General features: G+C 41.7%; 1 protein-coding gene across 1 annotated transcript; it reads right to left on the bottom strand.

Annotated features, from left to right (window-relative positions):
- Positions 1 to 6: 6 nt before the first annotated feature.
- Positions 7 to 23525, bottom strand: LOC120850835 (sodium-coupled monocarboxylate transporter 1-like). Its single transcript, XM_042291238.1, has 13 exons — positions 23515 to 23525; positions 23376 to 23427; positions 21431 to 21588; positions 20411 to 20551; positions 19231 to 19360; positions 17231 to 17319; positions 8535 to 8644; positions 8386 to 8453; positions 7810 to 7896; positions 2993 to 3168; positions 1549 to 1652; positions 890 to 990; positions 7 to 99 (listed from the first exon to the last, which is right to left on the bottom strand). The coding sequence occupies exons 1-13, from the start codon at positions 23523 to 23525 to the stop codon at positions 7 to 9; spliced, it is 1320 nt and encodes a 439-aa protein (XP_042147172.1).
- Between the last annotated feature and the right edge of the window lie 159 nt (positions 23526 to 23684).

Raw genomic sequence — 23684 nt, 5'->3', positions numbered from 1 at the left:
TTTTATTTAAACTTTTGTTTCTCTTGTCAGCTCCCACGTTTCTTCAGGGCTGAAGTCCGTCGACGCCTCCTCGCGCAGGTGACGATCTGATGAAATTTTCTGAAATAGAAAAGGGGACAGCTCTCGCATTCAAGGCTCCGGCTGATAGTTGAGCTACCCAAAACTAAACACACTTTTGGAATTCCCGGTATGCTATTTATTATCTCTAAATTCAAAATAGCATTTTAAAAAATGGCAAATGAAGGTTATGCCATAATCAACATTTAAATTTTCCTGCGCTGTACAGTGTGGTGACGACCCACCTTGTAATCCTTGCGAGTCTAGCAGGCACTCTAAGAAACACAGCACTTTGAGCATTTCTTTTTTGTTTTGCTGGCGTGAGCTTCCCGCAATAATAAAAACAAACTTGGGATACTTTAACAACAGGTAAAAAACCTCTGCTGGTTCAAAAGTTTATTCGTGGATTTGAGGTAATTATTTTCTAAGTATCCTCATAACCTGAACTCAACCGCAGTCAATAACATTATCCAGAGGGAATGGTTTATTTATATCAAGTACCTTCTTAGAATTATTTTTAATTTATGTAGAACTTGTTTTAGCATATCTACGATTCCTTGATCTGTATTACTGTGTGAAACACGAAATAATATTTTAACTGAAATACGACAGCTCGGTTTATACCAATACATATTTATTTACCTGCACCATATATGGGTGAATAGCATAGTTAAGATGGTGTATCACAGTGATTAATACACTGTCATGAATTGTACTGCGTTTGTTTCATTACATAAACGAATCAATGCTTCATTAGGTCTCATTTTCGTCTCCCGATAGGTGACAATACCGCGGGAAGAATTGATTTAATGAAGAAGCCATTACCACATACCACTGCGACATCTGCCGGAGAGATTAATTTCATCCATCTCCAGAGGCGTAGGAAAACATCACTAGTCAAGTGCTCCATCTTTGAGGAATTTTTTAGACCACCTTATCAAATTAATAAAAAAAACGCAAACATCAGAAATATAAGATCAAGACAATAAAATCTGACGGCAGCTGTCAAAACACATTAGATATATATAACACAGTACTTTAACACACTGTATTTGGATCAGTCTCGCTTTATTTCTAAAATAACTACATTTAATTGTTACTTAAACCAATGGTGTTAACACAAAGCTAATTAGTTATTAAATTAGTGCGACAATTTTGAATGATTTATTTAAATATCGATGCAGTTTGATACGCAGCAGCACAGCGCCATTCAGCGACGTCTTCCGAATGTAATTTAAGCACTGGTGACGTTATGCCTAGAGTATATTTATTACTTTTCACTTTAGGTATAGTAAAAAAAAAAAGTCCAGACAAAATGGCGCAACAGAGTAATGTTTTGGCTCCTCTAAACATATTTTACAGCTGTTAGGACACATTTAATTGCTAATAAACAGACTTAATTTTTCTGAATTATGGTGTATGTTTTGATTCTCAAATGTATGAATTAAAACGCACACGCATCGCCTTAGTACACTTGTAGGAATATCATACCTGTTAAGGCACTGATTGCCAGTCCCAGTAAAATGGTGAGAATCGTGCTGATTGAGTTACTCCAGTAGGATGACAACTTCAAAATGATGAAGATATCCTGCGGACTGTAGGGCATTTTTATAAATGGCTATTCCCCTGATAGAGTTAAGATGCCCCTTCATCATGTACAATTGAAACAAAATTGAATATTTGTTTTAGAGTTTGGCTTATTGGTACTTTAGTATGATAAAAGAAGTTCCATAAAAAAATGAAAAAGGACATTAAAAAAGTAGATTCAAACTGTAAACATTTTTGTGGATCATTAAATCTGCAATGAATGCGATAATAAAATTGTAATTTATAATTAGTTTGACGTGAGCAAGTTGTAATATTGCTTATGTGCCACGTGTCTTCAACGCCCTCCCGGACTATATTTATGATATCACATCACTGAAAACTCTAAAAAAAGAACTCAAGTGTCTTAACCTTGATAGTATTTAGTGCCTGCTCCGTGTGCGTTTATGACGATCCTGATGTGCTGGCTGCTATAGCTACCGCAGATTCGAAATGTTGCCTCTTCTTTTCTATTTTATTTTTGGTCTCCGTGCATTGTGTTACCCTTTATTTGGGACTCGCGTCTGTAAGTGTTCATTCTATTTACGTTGTTACATTCATTTGTACATTGCTTTCGTATGCTGTATTTTTTTTCTGTAATTAGTACTCTGTGCTACAATCGGGAAAGGGGGAGGGGGAGGGGGGAAAGGGGGTTGGGGCGGGGAAGGGGGTGGGGAAAGTTTTATTATCTTTCAGTTCTCATTTTGAAGGCAAAACCTTTACCTTATCACTTAAGTGGACTTTTCTAATTTTTTTTTAGGGTGTCATCCCACAAGCCCTTCGCTGGCTTTGATGTGCCCGTAAACGTATGTCTTTAATAGTCCCACTGAGTCAATAAAATGTATGTATGTATGTATGTATGTATGTAAGTGATATAAATGTTTACCCCGTTATTGATGCAATTTACGACTACGTTTTTGACTGCTCAGTAACACTAGTATTTTTTGCCCCCGGTAACAAAAGTGCAGTTATTGCTTATTGCTTGTTAGTTCCTATAACTAGCGTGGTAAAATAAAGATGTTGGTCACAAAATTTACAAAACAGAAACATATTAAAAACTAGAATTTTAAAACATGCGTAAATTCATAGCGAAGGATGCTGTAGCTCATAGGCCTGAAGGGGATTGTTTGTCAAGTTAATTGGCTGGATAGGTTAAATTTTGATATTAATTTAGGTTCTATTAGCACCTTCACTCTCTCGATTTTTTTTGGTGATCTTGCACCTCAAGAAATTTGAATATAAGAATTTAGGTTAATTTGTTCTGCGTGAATTTTTACAGCAAATCACTTCGTGACACCACACAGCATTTAATTGCCCAGATTTATAAGCATGTGTTCATAGCGGGTCTTACACATTTGGCGTTGAAACGAAAGTTTCGTTGCTTGTTCCTGTTAGGGATGTAGTGTGGTTTCCTGGGCAGTTGTCAAGTGTAACCGGAATCCGTTGAGGCCGAACATCCATGAGAAACTTATTGTACATGAGCCAGGATTCGAAGGCGATCGCCAGCACTGTTGCTGTTCCGGCACCCTGGAATTTGAATTTGTACCTAATTTGAGATAAGACGAATATCTAAATTACAATATCCTTCAGTTTCCAATTTTCGGAAATGATATATGATTCATAAAACTCGACACTGACTCTAAGATACAAGCAAGACAATTTATTAAACCCCTCACTAGTCCAAAAAAAGGAACATTAGTAACAATCACAGAAGCAAAAACCGACATAAAAACTCAGAAACTCCTGTATATCATCGAATATTGTGACCGTTTTAAATATAAAATCTTTAAGCAATAAGGCTTACAAAGCGTTTGGGCAAATTGTAACTTATCTTCACGGGGTTGTTTTGCGTGGCAAGTCCTCGAAAGAGGTATAATAGCTTGTCTGGTTTTCACACTTAAGAGTTATTTCATGGAAGTATCCAGTCTTACGCTTGGGGTTCAAGATTCATTCGATTGTTTATTATTTCCCCTGTTTTAGCGGGAAGAATTTTAGATGTCTAAGGTAATGAAAGTCAGCGTGCTGTTAATCGACACGTGTGCCCTGCCCCTGCTTTGTTGTCATCCACGGACTTGATTTGCCCCACCGTCGAAAACCTCGCTTGATCAACAACAGCATCTATAGCATCGACACCGCCCTTGCAGCCTCTATGGGGAGTTTGGACACAATCCTGGGTTTTGTGTATCTAGAAATAGGGAGTGATGCAGTAGAGAAAAACTCAGAATACTTAACATGTATATCTAGAGACATTAGGGAAATGGACACTAACAGGGAAATGATTATCTTGGTGGATATGAATGCGCATTTGGAAGACTTTGATGGACAAACGGATACAACAGGAAGGATGTTAGAGGAGTTCTGCGAAGCTCTTGATTTGGTATTGGTTAATGCTCAGGTAAAATGTGATGGAAAAATAAAGAGTGAGACAAAGAACTCGCACTCGACTATTGACTGCTGTTTAAGGTCGCGGAAGCTATACAACAGATTAGGAGGTATGGAAATAGACGAGGAAGGCACAAAAAGTCTGAGGAGCGACAACAAGAGAATCAAGATCAGATCTGGCACAGTACAACCAGAAATGCGAAATCAAAAGCAAGAGGGTATAACTTAAATGACTGGAGGTATCTAAGCGAATCGAGAAATTTGTATCCAAACAACCGGAAAGAGAATGGAGAGATGAAGACTTAGTGTTTTCAACAAAGACAGGAATATCGAATCAAACAAGGAGGAAGAAAACTAAAACTCAAGCTAAAAAGCTGGTGGGAGAAAGAGGTTAAGGAAGCAATATCGCGACACCAAGAGGCATCTAGAGAACACAATTGGGCAAAGATAAAGGGGGCCACACCAGCCAAAGTAGCATCAAAATGGGAAGACTCTCCGAAAAGAAAGCGGGAGACATCAGCATTAATACAGGCCAAAATTGGGAGGGTAGGGGTCCAGTGGATGATAGATATAAACCGGAATGATAGGAGTGCGTCCAAAAGGTTCTGGGAACAAATCAGTGCACAGGGAAAAAAGACCGAGGGATACCAGCAGACATTAACCACACAGGAAGGGACAAAGGTAGAGGGGAAAGAGAAAGAACATACATTTGACATACAATCGAAGCAGCATTTTCGGAGTTAGAACCGGATAAGGCCTTAGGGAAGCGTCTACATAACACAAAAGGGGGACCACAGTGAAGATGAAATGACTACAGGGGAATGGGGAAAAAGCAGAAGGAAAGGTTCCGGCTGGAACTTCGACAGGTCCAAATGGAATACCAATAAGACTGATAAAATTCTAGGCAAAACAAGCAAATTGAAACTGAGGGAGGTGATTGACCAGATAATTATGGGAGGGGAGGCACCCAGTGACTCGAAATCGAGCAGGATGATATTATTATGTAAGGGAAAGGGAGGCAAAGACAGTGTCAAATTATACCGGCCAATCACAGTAACTTCAGTAATATACAGACTAGCTATGCAAATTGTAAAAAGAAGAATGAAAGAATTGGAAGAGAGAAAGCAGATTCTGGGGGAGCTTGAAAACTGTTTCAGGATGGATAGACGACTATATGATAACTTATTCGTAATCACTCAGTGCATAGAGATAACAATGACAAGTCAAAGGCCATTATGGGTAGCATTTTTGGACGTCAAGGGATATATGACAATGTAAATCAGGAAAGACTCTAGGACCAACTGAAGGGCTATGGGATAGGGGAAGCATGGTCAAGTTTCTAGAACAGGAATATACGGAGAATAGGGTTGTTATAACATGGGAAGGCCGAAACTACAAGACCAGCAGCAATAAAAAGAGGACAGACTGGGTTGCCCATTGTCTCTCCTGCTCTTTATGATATACCTCAGTAAGATGGAAAAAAATATTAGAGTAGTGCAACCTAGGTTTTGACCTGAGTTACATGGAGGAAGAAAAAAAAATCGAGTATTTCAAGGGTTAATGTATGCAGACGACATTGTACTCGTATCAAAGAGTCGTGAGACAATACAAGAACTAATTAGGATTTGCAGCAAAGAAGGGGACAGTTTAGGCCTAAATTCCAGTGGGCACAAGTCGGATATAATAGCTATCAACGACGAGAAGAGGTAACACTTGGAGATACAGGACACAGTGATAGAAAACGTAGAATAGTAAACATATTCGGGAGTATGATAAAATGAGGGAAGAAAGGGTATCTAATAGAACATGAAGATATTTTAATAAAGAAGGGGAAACGAGATTCAGCTAATATGAAAGACAGGACGCGCTGAAACTTAAATATATATGAAGTCGTTAGGGGCGTATGGAAGGGAGTTATGGTGCCAGGAGTGGTCATTTGGGAATGCGGTATTGTGTATGAGGTCAGAAATCCCGCCAGGTTTAGAGATACGGCAAAGAAGTGTGGGTAGGTTGGCATCGGGGGCACATGGGAATACACCAAATGAGAGGGTACAGGGGGTATGGGTTAGGCATCTCTCGAGAGTAAAAAAGCGATCAGTAAAGAAAACTTAGAACAAAGACTAGCTGAAATTGAGGATATATGGTGGGCAGGGAATGGTATTCAAGTATCAATATGAAAAATATAAACACTAAATGGACAAATCGAACCCGAAAGTTGAGATCTAAATACATTCAACGAGATGGGGCCGATCAGAGCATATCAGTAGAAAAAGAGTAAAGGAAGCTGAAAGGAAATTGCGAGAAGACAGAATGCAGGGGAAATCAGCATTAACAATATACAGGACACAAAAGCAATAAAGAAGGAACTGTTTTATCATAATTTATTGGGGAGCTCATTGCTGTTTGAAGCTAGAACGGGGGTGATAAGAGAGTAAACATATAGGACTGAATTCCAGGAAATAGACACTGTGCGACGTATGCAACCGCTAAAGGGAAACCAAAGGACATGCATTTTTAAGGTGCACGGGGCTTCGTCCCACCCTTTGGGTGGGGGATGACTATGGCTTTGGAGGTGACGCTGGGATTTGCGGACATGGATGGACGAATGGATAGGGAAAGAATTGCTGAAACTAAGACGATATTGGAAGATTAGAGGAAAAGATCTGGGGAAGGGTGAAAATACAGATACACATAAGAAATGGGAACACTTTAAAGGGGAGGGGGGAGGGTTGTGTTAGAACAAAATTTATACAAACTTTAAAAAAGAAGGGAGGATGAAATGTTTGGCTAGGTGGCTCAAGCTGCTGCCCCTTACAAAGGGCACAGCCATTACCATCGACCATCCATCTATCCATCTAAAATGTTAAGGCCCGTTAACACACGTGCAACCCAGTGGGAGCGGATGAGACAAGACCACTTTTTAAGCCTCTTGCAACGGCTTATGACAGGAAGCGCTGCTGCGGAGCTAGTCCTAACCCTAGTAAAAAGCATTATATGTATGTATAAAAAATTCTTGATCCAATAAACGCATATGATTAAATAAGATTATATAGGAGACCTTAAATAATATAGTAGCACAAAAAAAAACTGTTCCATCGGCTTTTGTCCCGAAACCTGAAACCCGCAACACCAGAAATAAAACACCTAGAATACTTAACTTAAGTTTGGTCTAAGCTTGAATTTGCTTGTGACAATCTTTTCTAGTTATAAAACTTGAATCCATCAAAAACAGAGCACTGTGTTTATTATTTATTTATTTTTATTACTCATCATTCAATAGGATATCTGAATTGCGGGGAACTGCTGACCTTCAAATTCCTTCATTAATAAGGCGCCGAGTGTCTCGTCTCTCCCTCCTTCACTTTACCTTTCACCGTAACATGCCTCTTCGTGAATCGCTGCTTTTACCTCCGTGGCAGATTTTCCCTCGCTTTGACCATTCCTAGTTGCTGCCCATTTTATCATCAGCTGCTTCATAGTGTAATTGAAATTTACCCTTGGCCATCAACGAATAAAACATACTACCAAACGACGTTGTTACCATAACTGACACACATACATTTGCTGCCTCTGTCACCCCTTTCATATCTGCTTTATCCTAGTAAGTCCTTCTTCTACTGTGTTAAAACTGCGTGCCAAAATGTTCGGTTAAGAAACAACAACAAATGTACCGGTCCCTTGGGTAATGCCAGTAAGGGCATTCAAGGATAATGAATGATGATGATGGTGATAATGATCACGATAATGATATTAAATGGCATGTCTTATATGCATTTTATCACTTACCTTACTATTGACGCATGGAAAAATGAGCGCCATCAGAAAGAGACCGACGAAAGGTCCAGTAACGGCGTTGTACACCATCATGAATATCTGAAGAGACATAATGTTTTTCTAGAATTTATATGGGAGCTATATAAAGTGGCAAGGATGTAATTATAGCCACTAGGCTATTGATAAGTAAAGCAAGTTGCTCGTGAAGACAACACCGTTGAATAGAGAAGTGTAGCATAGAGCACTGGGGTATTGAATATCCAGACATGCACTTGCAAAAAATAACAAGCTAAAAACTTTTTGACCTTGGCTCTAAATATTACAAAACTTTCAGTACCAAACACATTTAAAGTGGTAATACAATCATTGATCAGTAGTTCTCTAAAAGGAGTTGCGAGTCAGCGCACTGTCTGTGTCTTCCCTCACCCAGTTCGTTGTCTTTTTGCGCCGTTTTTAACGTCGTTATATGTCAAAAGGCAGAAACTTTTTAACTTGAGAAATTCGTATAAAAATACCTTTTGTTGTGGATAGAGGATAGTGTGTCCTCGCTCGGTTTATGTTCTTAGTTGCAGTGAAAACGTAACTTACCCTGCTTGCAGGGCCCATATAAGGTATAGCAGCGCTGTAAAACGTCATGACGGTGCCGGTTGCAAGCGCTGTTTGTATAAAAAGGACCAGGAGATAGTCATTGTCAAAGGAATGACACACAGGTTGATGTGTGCAAGAAAGCTTCATACCGAGGCATCTCGTCACCCTCGTGGCTTGAAGTTCGGTCAGCGTAAAATACTGCGACACAACGTAAGTATAGAGTACAGCGGCTTGTGAATTAATGATGGACGATATTGTGCTGTAATTTAAATATTTCAGTCAGCTAATATGGTAATGGTAAATTGGATCTGCACATTCACACAAAGCACGCAAAGAAGCATTGCAGGATTCTAATTGGAAATTTAAATTTCGGAAATTTATATGCCTAATCGATGAAGCTCCCTTCTACACACCAAATAAAGAGATATGAACAAGTTCGTCAATCTTGGACAGGCTTTAATCTCTATAAGCCTTCTTCACTTGCGGCATTCCGGCAGACCATTAACCCGTGAACTACAGTTTTGAAAAGAGGACATTTTCTCATAGGTTTTGTCCAGTAAACATATCATACCTTGTAAAAATTACGTAAAACTATGTAATTTTTATCTACTTATATGTTCTTGGATGATAACCGGACACATTCATATAAATCTATACTCTTTACTACATAGGCCTTTTTACCTAGGAATTTATAGGATGGCACTTTGCTCTGGAATCGCAGAGTGTGCTAAACATGGTATGAGGATCCAACCAGTTGTGCATGTGTTTCAACGATATGTGTACACGTCATTATATCGAAAGTCTGGTGTTTGATGTCTTCCAATTGAATATAAAACAAATAAATGAATATTGAGTGTGCTGATTATGATTTTCCATAAACGCCCCTATTTAAAACCAGTACGGCACATTAGGTACGTATTAGGGGGGGGGGGGGGTATTGTATTGCGTTTTGACGCAGTTTCTCATTGAGGACACGGCTTATTGTATAAGGTCGCGTTTTGGTTAGCTGGACGATCTCGACCTTTGACACCGTCACCTTGTTGTTTATTAGTGATCGTGTTTTGTGTGTCAACAGGTATTCTTTGAAGTTGGTGGTTGAATCGTTTTACATTTCCGTTTCATCCAACAACAGCTGATTATGACGGTATTCCATAACTTGGTGTCCGAATTAATAATAATTCCAACAGCAAGTGCAAAAAAAAAGGAACAAAGTTTTTATTTCATTTTTTTTATTTTAATTAAAATACCTCCTGCACATATTAGCAGAAGTGCCGCTAAACACCCATTACTATTAACATACGCATGAAAATTAAAGTAATACAAAATTTCATTTTTAATAAAAAAAAGCACAATAAGTTGGAAAAAAAAATTCCGCACCCTTTTTAAACTATGCTTGAAGTGTTTATGAATCAAAATATCAGGTTACAGTGCCCTAGTCTCAACGTTCCACGAATTAGTAGTATTATCTGTGTCAATAGCATTTTTCTATTGAGCAAGTTTATAAAAGACCTAAACGCACTGTTGGGAGCCACACGCTCTCAGATGCGCCTATCACTTTCGCGTATTTTTGTGTCAGATACTATTCCAAGTATCTAAAATTTTTAATCTGACTAAAAAAGAGGTATTGTGGTAGACCGATACATTAGAGGTCACTGAAAAGCAGAGTGTCAAAACGATATTTTTATCGGTACGGTTCGGACTTGGGTTCACGTCTTGTGGTTTAGTTCCGGTTCGGCTCCGGAAAGCAAAAACGGTTCGAACCGCTAAAAGTTGAACACATTTTCCACCATTTTTTTTTGGTAATAGGCACTTTATCCGCAGTGAAATAAATTGATATTTTTTTTTATTATTTGTACAACGCCCTTTTATTTTTAAATAAAAACAAACAAACAAGAAATTACGTTTTTTTTCCTACTTAGATGCATCGATCTAAAACCACTAGGTGCAACTAAATTTTAAATTGTTTACCAAAGTTCAATTGTTTTTCTGAATCGAAGGGCGACGTTTTAGTCACTTGCAATACCAGTAATTGCTGTAGCTTAGTGTCAAATTCTGAAACAATAAATTGGGGTTGTACACTTAAAGAAGTATTTATTACGGTAGATATAATTACAGAATGCGCCTTTCGTCGGAAGATATATATATATATATATATATATATATATAACCACCAAACTACGTAAGCTCCAGCGAGACAAGGTCCCCAACCCCACACTACCTGCGCTGGTGCCATATAAATATAGTAGCAATATTCAACCGCCAAGACAACAAACAGCCGATGAACAGAACATCACCGAACCTTGTGACACCGTAATCGTTAACTTATCTGAAATACCTTATCATCTGACGAAGAAAAATTGCTCTCAAAAGGGCTAAACTTTTGCCCAGCAACAGGCTTCTTTAACGAATTCCAGTAACTCCGAGACCTTGATAATTTTGCAAGAAATTTACGATTGCGAGAATACTTCTTAGAAAGGCCTTCAAACTCCCAGAACACACAACAACGTCCAAAGAGCAATTGGACGCCGAAAGCTCATCGCAATGGCTGCCTCGATCTTTACATAGCCGCTGTACAAAGAGACATAATGCGAGAATACCATAAGCAGAAAGGAAAACGGTACAACTTAACAAAATCGGAAAGAGATTGCCTGAAAACTCTGGTAACCAGGACCAATATAACGATAAAGCCAGCTTATAAAGGGGAAGCAATTGTGATCCTCAACACTGTCGACTCCATTCGAGAAGCATACCGCCAACTTAATGACCCAAAATTATATGAGCGTCTTGAGGGGGATCCAACGATTCACTACTCACGCATTGTAACGTCAAAACTGAAAGATCTCTTGAACACAAGAAACATAACCCTTAACGAACATAATGTGATGAAACCACTAAATCCAAGACCAGGCCGCTTCTGCATGCTTCCTAAAATTCATAAAAATGGTAACCCAGGGCGCTCAATTATATCAGGCATAGGTACAATAACCGAACCTATATCCGGCTTTAGAGACAAATTAATAAGCAATATTCCTACAACTCTCTATTCGTATGTCAAAGACACCGCTCAGTTTCTAGGAGAAATCTCGGATATGCGCGTACGAGCATATCTGGTCACTTTTGATGTTTCTTCTCTTTACACTAACATTCCCCACGACGACGGAATAGCTGCTCTAATTGACATCTACGAACTTCATAAGAAACCAGATACCCCGGATTGTCACGTCATTTCCTGTTTAACGAGGCTGGTCCTAGAATTTAATGCATTGGAATTTAATAATGAATATTTTAGGCAAGTCAGCGGAACCGCTATGGGCACTAAAATGGCCCCCAGTTATGCCAACGTATTTGGGAAAGCTAGAGTCCAAATTTCTTTCTGATTTTCCCCTAACGCCAACTTTCTACAAAAGATACATAGATGATATCTTTCTTATCTGGACACACAACGAGGAGAGACTGCTGGATTTCGTAGATTGTTTCAATTCTATACACCAGAACATTAACTTCACTTACGCCTTCTCTCAAACGGACATAAACATCTTAGATGTTATTTATGTGTTTGCTCGGCACGCGCTAACAACACTCGATGCGATAATGCCTTTACGCTGACACAGACATCGAGGCACTCTAATGATGGCAGGATCGCAGTGCCATTTCCAAGCCCTCCGTTGCCTAGTCGGTAGCGTGTCTGGTTCGCAACCGAGGGGTCGTGGGTGCGATCCTGCGTAAATTCTTCGAATTTTTCTTTAAGGCGAATGAATTAGTTTGTCAAGTGAAAGTTTGAAGGAAGTTTGCGAGAATTTTAAAATTCCGCGATTCACGAAGCCAGACATTGACTTTATTGATGAGTATGTTCAGGTGTTTACACCTCTCGCACAAGCCATAACTCTTCTCCGGCGCGAAAACAGCATGTTCATGGCATATCTCCTGCCTACAGTGGCTTCACTTCGCAAAAAAATGTTCGCGTTGCTGACGGAGAACTTGAGGTACTGCCTCCCGGTGGTCGAGAGCTTAATCGCGGCGATCAACAAGAGGTTTGCAGGTATGGAGGAAGAAGAAAATTTGATAATATCTGCCGTATGCCATCCAAAATTTAAGGTTGCATGGATAGACAACGAAGTGGAACGAAAGCGGGCCTGGGATTATCTAAAGAGCGAACTTATGCGAACATCAACTATAGAAAAAGCGTCGTCAGGCGAACAAGGTGGTGAGGATGAAGAAGACTGTGAGCACTTCTTTAACTGCGAAACATCGTCCTCATCTGCTTCATGGGAGCAGGAGTTTGTACAGTACACCGAACTTGCTCCGACAAGAAGTCTGTACTGTCCCAAGCACATGCCGCTGCTAAAAAGCGTCTTCTTAAGATTCAACACAGGGCTTCCAAGCAGTGCGGCGGTGGAGCGCGTTTTTAGCACAGGAGGGACAATTGCTACCAAACTGCGATCGTAGATGTCGGATGAACATTTCGAAGAAGTCCTGATTCTGAGGTCAAATCGAGCACTCAAGTGAAAAAGACAAAGTCTTCGAATGCTCTGGTGAGAGCGTTTTGCCTTATTTCTCCCATTGACACCAATAAAGCACGTTTATCAAACTTGTTTTTGTGTACATCCCAGTATACAAAGGATTTAAAAATACTTGACGTGAAAATAAAAAGTACCTTTGAAGAAGCTGTACCTGTACCTAGGTACATTTTTAAGCGAGTAGCTAGATACGCACCTAGGTACATTTTCGTATGAGTAACTGTAACTGTACGTTAGGTACAGTTTTGAAGTAACTTTTACAACCCTGATCATGGCTCACGTAATAGATCTCTAGGCAAATACGGTAATCGAATAATTTTTTGAAAGATTACGATACTGTGAGACTCACTATAGCAAAGAGAAGGACATAGAGATGCGACAATATTTCGAATATAGACTACAGTGGCCCTCGGCTTGTGCTTGAGACTTCGCGAAATACCACCGTCGGAAAAATGACTTCCACGTGACGTCATCACATCATACTGGTGATAATTGCGACTTTTAGGGCACAGCTTTTAGGCGCCCGTTTCCGGCTTGAGCGGCGTCGGGGTCGCCGTCAGTGTAACCGCGCGTTGCATTATTGGACGTTCCCCACAATTACGTCACACGTGACGTCACGAGGGTCACGAGTGACGCCACAATGACCATCACGAAAGTGACGTCACGAGTGACGTTACTCGTAACTGCGCGTTGCATTATGGGACGTTTCCCATAATGACGTCACACCTGACGTAACGTGTGACATCAGGAGGGTCGCTAGGGTAACGAATGACGTCACAAAGGTCACTCGTAGAGGTCACGATGAAAGTCAGGATTTTCACAGGAAAGGTCACGTGAAGATCACAACCTTCACGAGGCCTTCACGAGTGACGTGACAAGGCAGGAGGGAGGGGAGGGGGAAGGAGGAGGGGAGGCGTAGGAGGAGGAGGAGGAGGGGCATGCTCTTCTCTCCGTTCCCTCCTCTACTCCTCCTCAAGAGCTGCACTCTAATACGGCATTACAGGGAATTTTAGACGTCTCATTTTTCTTCCTACTGAGAAAAAGAACAATATGTTGGTAGGAAATGTATGCTGCAGAAAGTACGTGATCAGCAGAGGGGCTACTAAGATGGCCGCAGATAAAGTCAGTGCGAGCCATGTATTTTAGAGAAAAAAATAGACCGATGTCACCAGCCAGTTTGACTACGCCACCGCTGTCGCGATGCATGGAGAGGACTGTAGTCTTTCTGCACGCCCAACAACGTCGCTGGAGCTCTGCGCGTGTAGAGACCGAAACGGCCCGAGCCCTCTCGTGCACTGCCGTCTGTTTCCGGCGTTCAGCGCGTGCGGCGTTACGCACGCGCTGAACGCTTAGTGAGATCAGTCTATTATTCTTGCTTATGCGGCGTTGTGATAAAGGGCGCGAGTGTGCGACACCATAAAAACGTGATTTCTGGCACGAGTGTTTGTGCAAACAAGATAATTTCCAGAGCCACGCTCTCTGGTTTTTGTGCAGCGTGCCCCCCCCCCCCCCCCCCCCCCCCGGCCCTCTTCTCACAAAACTGAGTTATTTTCCCCTAAAAAGAAATGAAACACGTTTACAACACCCTATAATGCCGAATTAGAGCGCAGATCTTGAGGAGGAGGAGGGAAGGGTTTTGAGCGGGGGGTATACCCCTCCTCTCTCCTCATCACCTCGCAGCTACTCCTCCTCCCTCCTCTTCCTCCACCTCGTCCCCCTCCTCCCTCACCTCCTCACCCTTCAAGCTCCTCCTCTCCCACCTCCCCTCGCTCCTCTCCTCCTCCCTCCTCCTCCCTTCTTTCTTTCTCTTCCTCCTCCCTCCTTCCCTTTCCTCGTCTTCCACCTCCCCTCCCCTCCTCCTCCCTCATTTCTCTCTTCCCCGCGCGTTGCATCATGGGAAATGTCCCATAACGCACCGCGCGGTTACGCTGACGGCGACGCCGACGCCGCTCAAGCCGGACACGGGCGCCTAAGAGCTGCGCACTAAACTACATTGCGCATCACTGAACGCTCATTCTCTGCCCAAATGTATAGAGATATCGGACCGAAACAAATTCCAAAGTTCCAAAAGTAACCGTTATCTCATAAAAACTTTTTTTTTTTTTTTTTAATTTTGATGGGAAAGTTGTGCCTGTTTACGGTAACTGGCGCCATCTAGCGTCATGAACTCAAGGCTTCGTCGGCCGTTATGTTCCCATTTAAAATATCAGGAAATCAGGTTTTGAATAGGGTAACGTTTAGTTATGACAATTAGTCTAATATGAAAAAGTTATTAAAATGTGGCATCTACTGCGTGTCCCAAATAGCGGCCAGGCTCGACCGCAAAAGTCGGTTTCTTAGCCTATCGCGTTCCGATTTTGTACAACGTTGGCATGTCTTTTCTATAAAATTCGCAAAGAGCGAACTTACCTGAGGAAAAAGTAAAGATATAAAAAGGCTTAACTCCTATGAAAACGCAGCGAAGCCACCGGTGTTCAAACTACATGGCGCCCTGTTGTTTGGAGACCGGTGGTTTGAAGGTTTGAAGAGAATTGAGATTTGTGCAATTACAGAAGCGTTCTTTTTTTTTTTAACATTTCAAGCACAGAAAGACGCGTCTTATTTCAATAATGGGTCAATATGCCTGACATCCATAACTCATTGCGTGCTGCGTGCGCTGACGAGGCCCTGTTTGTGTTCACTGACCTCACACCGCAGTTTTTGAAAGCACTATTTCTGCTTAGCTTCAGTTACTCAAAATTATGCGTCTCTTCCAATTTCGCAAAATGGCTACGATAAGTAGTGACGACCAAGTAACAACAAAGGTTTCCGAGTGTCTCATGCTGCATGGACTCAATTCCTGGAAACTTCATCCATAGAGAGAATGCCAAGAGATGCGTATGGGCATCTTATGTTCTGTCGGGTCCAGCATGCATCTTGTCGACTGTTTTGATTTCTTTTCTCTAACATGTGTTACTAGAACTTAATATACTGAAGACAAAGAAAACACTGGGTTGTTTATACTTTGCAATATTTTGGGCATGCTGCCTAGTTTCAGGGTACGGATTGCAATATGTACCGAGTTTTAGACATATATTTTACCTGCTCGTCAAAGGTGATGACATAATTTTCTACGTCTTGATTGTCATACCTGGTGGCACGTCACTGGTACCGGACGTGTTCGAAAACATTTAATTGAAGCTATCTACATTTCGCAGCTCCAGAAGAGACGATGCTACCAAGCGGGAAAGACGTGACCTTCAGAAACGGGAACCTCGCCCCTGCCAAAATGAGCAGCGAAAACTTCCGCGCCGGGCGCCGCCTATGGGAATTGGAAGAACGCGGATTAATTTCACACCGTTGGAGTAGCGAAAAAATTTTCTTAACATTCTTTGTACGAAAGGTTTGCTTTACGGCTGCATTGTGTTTACAAAAACTTAGAATTATGTGCCATGTTTAAATATGATATATAGTGTTTTTTTTAATGTGTTTGCGTACGAGGCGTTGTTGTTGCCAGACTTAATACAATCTGTTACCAATTTCAATACGACGTGTCTGAACTGCGCTTGATATGTGGTGACGTTGTTCACTCTTATTCTATCTTGTACCGTGATGAATAGCCATATAAATGCTTCATTATAATAATGCTATGCATGATATATAAACGTTTTACGATGTTCGAGAAAAGAAATCCCTTTTCTTTATGAGCGTTTAGCAGTATCGGCAACCATAATTCTACGCAATACGAATTCTTGGTAGAAACTGCAATATTTGCAATCTAGATATAATGTACCCTTGACAAAATTAGTCTGTTTAATGTTTTTACAGTTCATTATTGCAATGCCATCAATTCAACCCACGTTTAACACATTGCAAGTCCTCCATACATTAACTAACCAGTGCTGTTCGGTAGTGCGAATACTCTAAGAGTCAGAAGATCATTTCTGGCACAGACACTTTAAGAAAAGTAGGCGGGACTTATGATGTTCAGAATCCTTGGTTCGCCATTCACTCTATGGAAGTCTTATCGCTAATGCTGCAATCTTAATGGAGCGATAACAAGGTTCATGGGACACACGCACGCTTTGTACTAAAAAAATAGCTTTTAATAATTGACACGCATATGAAGCCACTTGAAGCCTCACCAAGATGGAACGGGGTATTTCATATGATGCAGCGTAAATTTCAAGGTTCAACGACATTTTATGTTACCATAGCACCTAATATATCTCGATTTAGACGACTTTAAAAAAGATATATATAATTGTTTCTCATTGCGTGTCATATTCTAATCGCGCTTTAGTAAGCTTAATTTTTATTATCCATTCCTCTGGTGTTGTACTTAGTACCTGGTGGCCGCAGAGACAACTCCAGCGAGAAAGAGCCCGGAAAATCCCGGGAAATCAGCGAAATGCTCCTTTACATAGAAAGGCAGTATCTGGAGTCAGTGTAAGAACCAAACAAAATAGACTGTTAGTTCTGGGGACACAATCATAAATTATTATCGCAACTATACGGGGCGGCCCAGGAAAGCTCACCGGAGAAGAACCCACCGCAAAACTGTCCGACGAGGAGAAAAGCTCATCGGCCTTTTGACGGATGCGAAAAAAGCTCACCTACGAATCTAAGAATTGAGTGTTCACTCAAGTGAAATATGTTCACTGAACTGAAGTATGCTGGGATGCATTATGCGCAGTAGGTCATTCTACACTTCACAATACTCCGTTCACCCTTAAGCTGAAAAGAAGCTCCGCCTTCAGCGCAAGCTTTCTGCTTTGGCTAACACAAGCGTGCATGCGCGTGCACGCGCAAGCAAAGCACAGCAGAAGCCAGCGAGCTCGCGCTGAAGGCGAAGCTTCTAATCTCAGCTTAAGGGTGAACGGAGTATAGCAGATTATATTATTAAAATATAAAAACATCCTGTTACACTTCAGGCGTTGTCAGACAAAAATAAAATAAATATTTCAATCGAACGCTAAATAAAAGAAACTAAGGGGAGGGCATATAAACAGTCTAGAGGGCTGCAGCTTAAGTAGTTCCTGGATATTAATTTATCTTAAGATCTTTTATGCAGCATACCGACACCGCATCGCCAAATCTCCACATTTTGCTATTTATGAAGCAGTGGTTACAATTCTTGCCTTATTTAACGGAAAATTAAAAAGGTCGTCATTCCCCTATTCCGGCTAGGTCAGAATAAATCAAACCTTACACGCAAAAATAATTTTTTAATTTAATAATCTTTTTTGATACTTTGGTGCTTTCTATATGGCAATATATAACCTAGATGCGGTGAATTTAGCGCCGCATATCGGTATTTGTTTGCATTTACATCAAAGACATATCACACAAGAAAGATTTATATCGGACTGAACACGAGCAAAACGCAGTGGTGTTTGGAGCCAATTGATGCGTTGAACTTTATTTTTACCTCTGATTTGCTTCGTCAGTTATGTTGCATCTTTTTGGAATGAAATCAGAACGCAAAAAAATGGAAACGAAAACTTAGAAAGCAATGTTGTCTTGCTGGGAAATCAGAACGCGAAAAACAGCCAACAAAGCTTATTCGCTAATAAAACACTAAACTGTTTTTGTTTTTGTATGTTAAATTTTTTCGTTTTGTTTTTTGTTTTTGTTCATTTTCATGAACAAAACGTTGTTTAAATTGCGGTAATCCTTTTTTCCGGATTGTTTTCACTGTTCGGAAAATTCGATAAAGCAACCTGCCGTGCTTAAAAAGGCATATAGTGATTAATCATCAATATTTTCTAGCAATAATGATATTAGTCTGATTTAAATAAAATATTTCTGGCTTAATTTAAATGTTTATTCTTTTCTATTTTGCCCACAGCATAACGACCTGATGTGAAATGTGAGCACTGCGTGACACCTCGTTGGCGTTCGTGTCAATACGAACGGCAAACACACCCCGCTATTGGACCTGGTCAGCTGCGTCGCCACCCGCCGTTGACCCTGGCAAGTTTCGTGGCCCTATTTTTTGCAAAAAGAGAGCTACGCTTTGTAATGTTACAACAAAACAACCTACCTGTGAAATACACCTTTGACGAAGAGTTTAAATCTCTACGTGCCGGCGTCGACTTTTACGGTCCATTTTAGATCGAGCCTGGTGACTTGGGTCACGTTATATATACAGTATATATTTTAGAATAAATTAAGTAAAAACCTGTTATACCAATGCTCATCTTCCCACTGTAAGACCAGCCCAACCGGAGAAACCAAGTGCGAACTTTCGTCAGCCATTTCGTGTAAAACGTAAAAATGGGCAACGCAAAGGTCGGCTCTCGCAGGCAAAGTTTGCGGACGATTAAATACATAAACTATCGCCCACCTGCTCAAGTTTCTTGATGGAACCGGATAACATAGGGTCGCAGTCCCTGAACCAGTAGATGAGCAACATTCCCATGCCTGTTAGGCTCAGATGGAATAATGAAAAGAGTGTCATTCCAACCCTTGCAGTCCTGCATACACAACCCATGCAATATTAGTTGCGTGTTCCAATGCGAACTTAATTGAAAGTCTGCATTTTACATTGTTTTATTAAAAATATAGAGAAGAATCTGTTACAGTATGTTGCGTCTTTTCTTTGTCAGATGTCCATCTTCAAATATTCCATGATTTTCCTCAACTCCCGTTATTTCATGCTTTGATTGAGAAAAGTGGCAATCGCACAGGAACAAGTTAACCGAAGTAACAAAAAGTCAAAATTCGGTTCGGTGGCGTCATCCTGTCGTAAGATGTCATGGCTTTCAATCAAATGTCTACACCACGGTGGAAGAACACAAAAGTTTCTTTCTGAACAAGACCGGCAGTGTCATGGTGTTTCTATGGCACCCTTAGCTTGTTAGCCCTGGGACAAGCCGAAACGCTGAAGGCCCCTACGCATATTTGCGTTTGAGCGTGGTGTGTTCCTTAGCAGGAAGCGGGCGAGTTGCGTTGCGAAGAGCGCTCGCCCCAAGCTTATACACGCAGTTGCGTTAACACGCAGTCGAGGGCAGTCAAGAGCCGATAAGAACAAGTTATCGTCGCTAGCGGCTCACCATTAGCGAACGAAAATCACGGCAACATGGCGGCACCCGGCGACAGGGTCGATGTCGATCTTGGGACAATCCCGCTGGTTTCGCCGACACTCTGTCTGGCTTGAACCGTCGCAGTCTTTGAAAAACTTGTTCGCGCATTCCCCACCGCTCCCCAAAGCGAAAAAGCAGGTTGAGTGAACGGAGAACCGGATACGCACCGTCGAGTGGCGCGAGTGACCACTTGACCTTCCTCTCCTTTCTCGGCTTCTGATTGGTCGAACTCACCGCAACGCTTTGGAAAGTTGAGCGAGTCTGCGTCGCGCTACTGAGCATTGCAGGATGGCGGGCGTCGTATGCCGCAAGTGCCCGCTACTGGCCGCAAGGACGCCGCAACGGATCTTAAATGCTTTCAAACGCGAATGTGCGTATGGACCTTGACTTTAATTGTTGCGAAGTGCCCATTTATTCGAAACTCTGAACCCCTAAATATACCATTTGGCGTCTTCTAGGGTCCTCGATGCCAGGTACCTTTGAACGACCATCTGATCGATACCAGATCGGTACACATGAAGCGAGAGCGCTCCAATTAGGCAGGACCAGATATTCTCGTCTTTTGTGAAGTCCAAAGTAGTGCTAGGAGAAAACACAACACGATTATACAAAAATAAAGATACTATAGAATGCAACATATTGAACAGTTCTGTGCGTTGACCTAAATAGCTATTAAAAATATCTGAAATTATCATTGACCGCGAAATGGCATCCTCGCAAAGGGGTTTTTTCATGGCTACGAACAGGCAATAATTACTCGGGGGAGTGGGGGAGGGGGGGGGGGGGGGGAGGGCAGTATGCATCAAACCATTTTTATCGAACCCTCCACAGGTCGTACGACGCGTCGGAAGGATGGGAGAATCCAACCAGTGGTTGGCCAATCACGACCTCGCGTGAATGACATGCGTCTGGTTGAGTTCCGCCATCTTTGCGGCACGTCGTACGACCTGTCGTGCATCAGCCTAATACGCCCCCAGTCGTTATCGTCCGCTCGAAACAATAAAAACTATTTGTTTTTCGTGCGCCATGAAAAAACTGCGAAGAACTGCCCTTCTACGACCTACTTCATTACGTCATATCATAACATATCCGAGAAATTGCTTCCCGACGATCCAGCGTCTTTTGAAATGATTTAATTTTGACGGTTTGGCCTCTAGACATTCTAAAATTATGGAATTTAGGACGCCGCTCATTATGTTCACGTTCGTTGCTTCGCAGCTCCTTCTTCAGCAATCTGATCGGCTAATCTTGCAACCTCATTGGCTGCCGAATGATAATGACATGCTCGGGACATGGCCACACCTCTCCGTTTCTTATACTCTTATATATGTGACTACCAACCATCCTATATAACACACGAGCGGATTCGCAGTAACACGCCTGTCAACGTGGATTATTAAATAGATCGAAATTTTTCTAAAATTGCGGTTGAATAACAAAATGAATATACTGCGATCTTACTCCAGGGCGTAGTTACCAAAGTCAATGTCGCTCAGAGGACGAGGTTTGAAATCCTCACTCTGGGAGTCGTACATTGTTTTGATGACGAGTGTGGTTGGTACAAATATTGTAACGAGGGCCTGCATGCAGTCAGTCCAGACAACGCCTCTCAGACCTCCCTAAAAACAAAACAAAGAACATACTAGCCAGAATTTGTCGCACAGAGCAATTTAGTGTCTGTGCTAGCGGGATAAATTAGGGAGATCTCGAGATAAAGTTTAAAAATATGTTTTACCAAATTATCCTTTAGTTAATAAAAAAACGGCGATAATAAGGGGCCAAAGTAAACCGGCACAAAAATGCAAGTTGTTTGCAAAATCGCAGATGGCCATTCAGAACAAAGTTCACTCGAGGAGTTAGAGTATTCCTTAACGGAAAGTGTACAGGGTAGGTTCACTTTACCCGAGGCGTGCAGTGTACTCTACCTACGTGGTACTATATGTATGTACCTACGCGGTACACATTGTATCGTCTCTCTTTCTGCTGAATACGGAAATGAATTTTAGATGGCTTCATATAAGACAGCGGATATGTGGCCTATGGTTTGTCTTATCGGTATGGTGAAAGACAGACTGGATGAGTGAATGTTTTTCGCTAATATCAGCTGTACGTAGCGCCTGTCCTTGCCGTGTGTCTTTTATTTCGTCTGTGCTTCAATTCGCGCTTTTAACCTTTTAAATGGTACGAACCAATTATGCCCAACTAAAGCATCATTGTTACTTCTGGCTTCGCTTGTCACTTTGTGCGCCGTAAGCAGTTTTTCCAGCAACTATATTGTCGATGTTCTTTCGGTCATTCTAAACAAAAGCAATGCCACTACTTGAACCAGTCTTGCTAATATTATTCATTTGGAAATACCTAACACAACCACCATATCCGCTCAGCAAGTTTGGCGTTGTTCTTGGTTACAGACGCCGCCGGCTCATTGAAATTTCTTGCCGCTGGCTCCTCGTGTTGTTCGCGGTTACAGACGACGCCGGCTCCGCTCGCATTAAAAACATCATACGATCTAGCGCACAGAATGCAATGCAGGCAGAACTGGGACAGCGGGGAAGCATCAAAGATGGCGAGGAGGCTCGAGAGCTCTCGCGGAGGCCAAGTGATGCTGCTATAATGAATAAGGTCTATTAGGGGCTGAACCATGCATACGTGATCCGAGCCGCTTTATCTCTACGCAAAGTTAGCTCATGACTTTTTTTTTTCTTTTTCCGAGGGCTTACGTAGAGCACACAAGTATCTGCGCAGCGTCACTACCTCTCTGCGAAGAGCTTGGTTTATATACACTTAGTCACAGTCGGTTCTTGAATATTGTCAACGAGGTTTGTTGCCGAGCATCTGAGCAACCAGTTCACACAATCGCATGTCCTAGCGTCCTCGTGTCTGTGCAGCGATTATATCTGAGGGGCCGTCCCGAGGGGCATTTTGACTTAATTCACCAAACCGACCTGCTGACGAGAGCGAAATATATAATGGATTTGGTTTTCGAGCTTTCAATCAAGGAGCTTCAATGTATTGTCTCCTTCAATATGTCTGCCACGTACCGTGCTTTGCTCATTTGCCAAAGCGATAATGTCGCCCATTTAGGGATGACAGATTCTTACACCGTGCTGGGATTGCAGAAATGTCTAGATATCATGAAACATCCACGCTACAAAAAGATAGGGGAGGAGGATTCGATTGTCACAATTGCGGCTGATCTACAGTAAAAATCAAAACAAAGACATTGTTTCATTTAATTATAATATAGGCATACTTACAAGAGTTGTATAGACCGTTCCTGTCAGACCCATCGCGAGGCAGTTCCACAAGAACGGGGAGTGGAATACTATATGCAGAGATAGACCAGAAGAAAGGTCACAATCACGAAGTGGCTACACTTCACTGACAAGAGCAAAATATGACTCACTTGTTGCCATTGCCATCGCTGCAGCGCAGATAGATATCGCTCCTGTGCTTTGCTGCAAATAGAAGATGTTCGTACTTGAATTTTTTTCAAGCTCACTTGCACATAGTATGGCGACCCGTGATTGGACGATCGTACCTACCTCCCTGGCATTGTGCCCACGGCGTAGCTAGCTATGCACACGTGCGCGCACACACACACACACACACACACACACACACATACACACACACACACACACACACACACACACACACACACACACACACACACACACACACACACACACACACACACACACACACACACACA

This window comes from Ixodes scapularis, unplaced genomic scaffold (assembly GCF_016920785.2).
Source record: "Ixodes scapularis isolate PalLabHiFi unplaced genomic scaffold, ASM1692078v2 PGA_scaffold2__306_contigs__length_199485367, whole genome shotgun sequence".
Lineage (NCBI taxonomy): Eukaryota > Metazoa > Arthropoda > Arachnida > Ixodida > Ixodidae > Ixodes > Ixodes scapularis.
Note: the sequence above shows the minus strand (reverse complement) of the source record. Positions and strands in the feature narration are given on the sequence as shown.

Excerpts from the sequence above, each read along its gene's own strand:
- LOC120850835 (XM_042291238.1), bottom strand. Across the intron at positions 8,454-8,534 it reads GAGGGTGACGAGATGCCTCG|CGCTTGCAACCGGCACCGTC; the intron begins GTATGAAGCTTT and ends TTATACAAACAG. Across the intron at positions 7,897-8,385 it reads ATATGGGCCCTGCAAGCAGG|ATATTCATGATGGTGTACAA; the intron begins GTAAGTTACGTT and ends ATGTCTCTTCAG.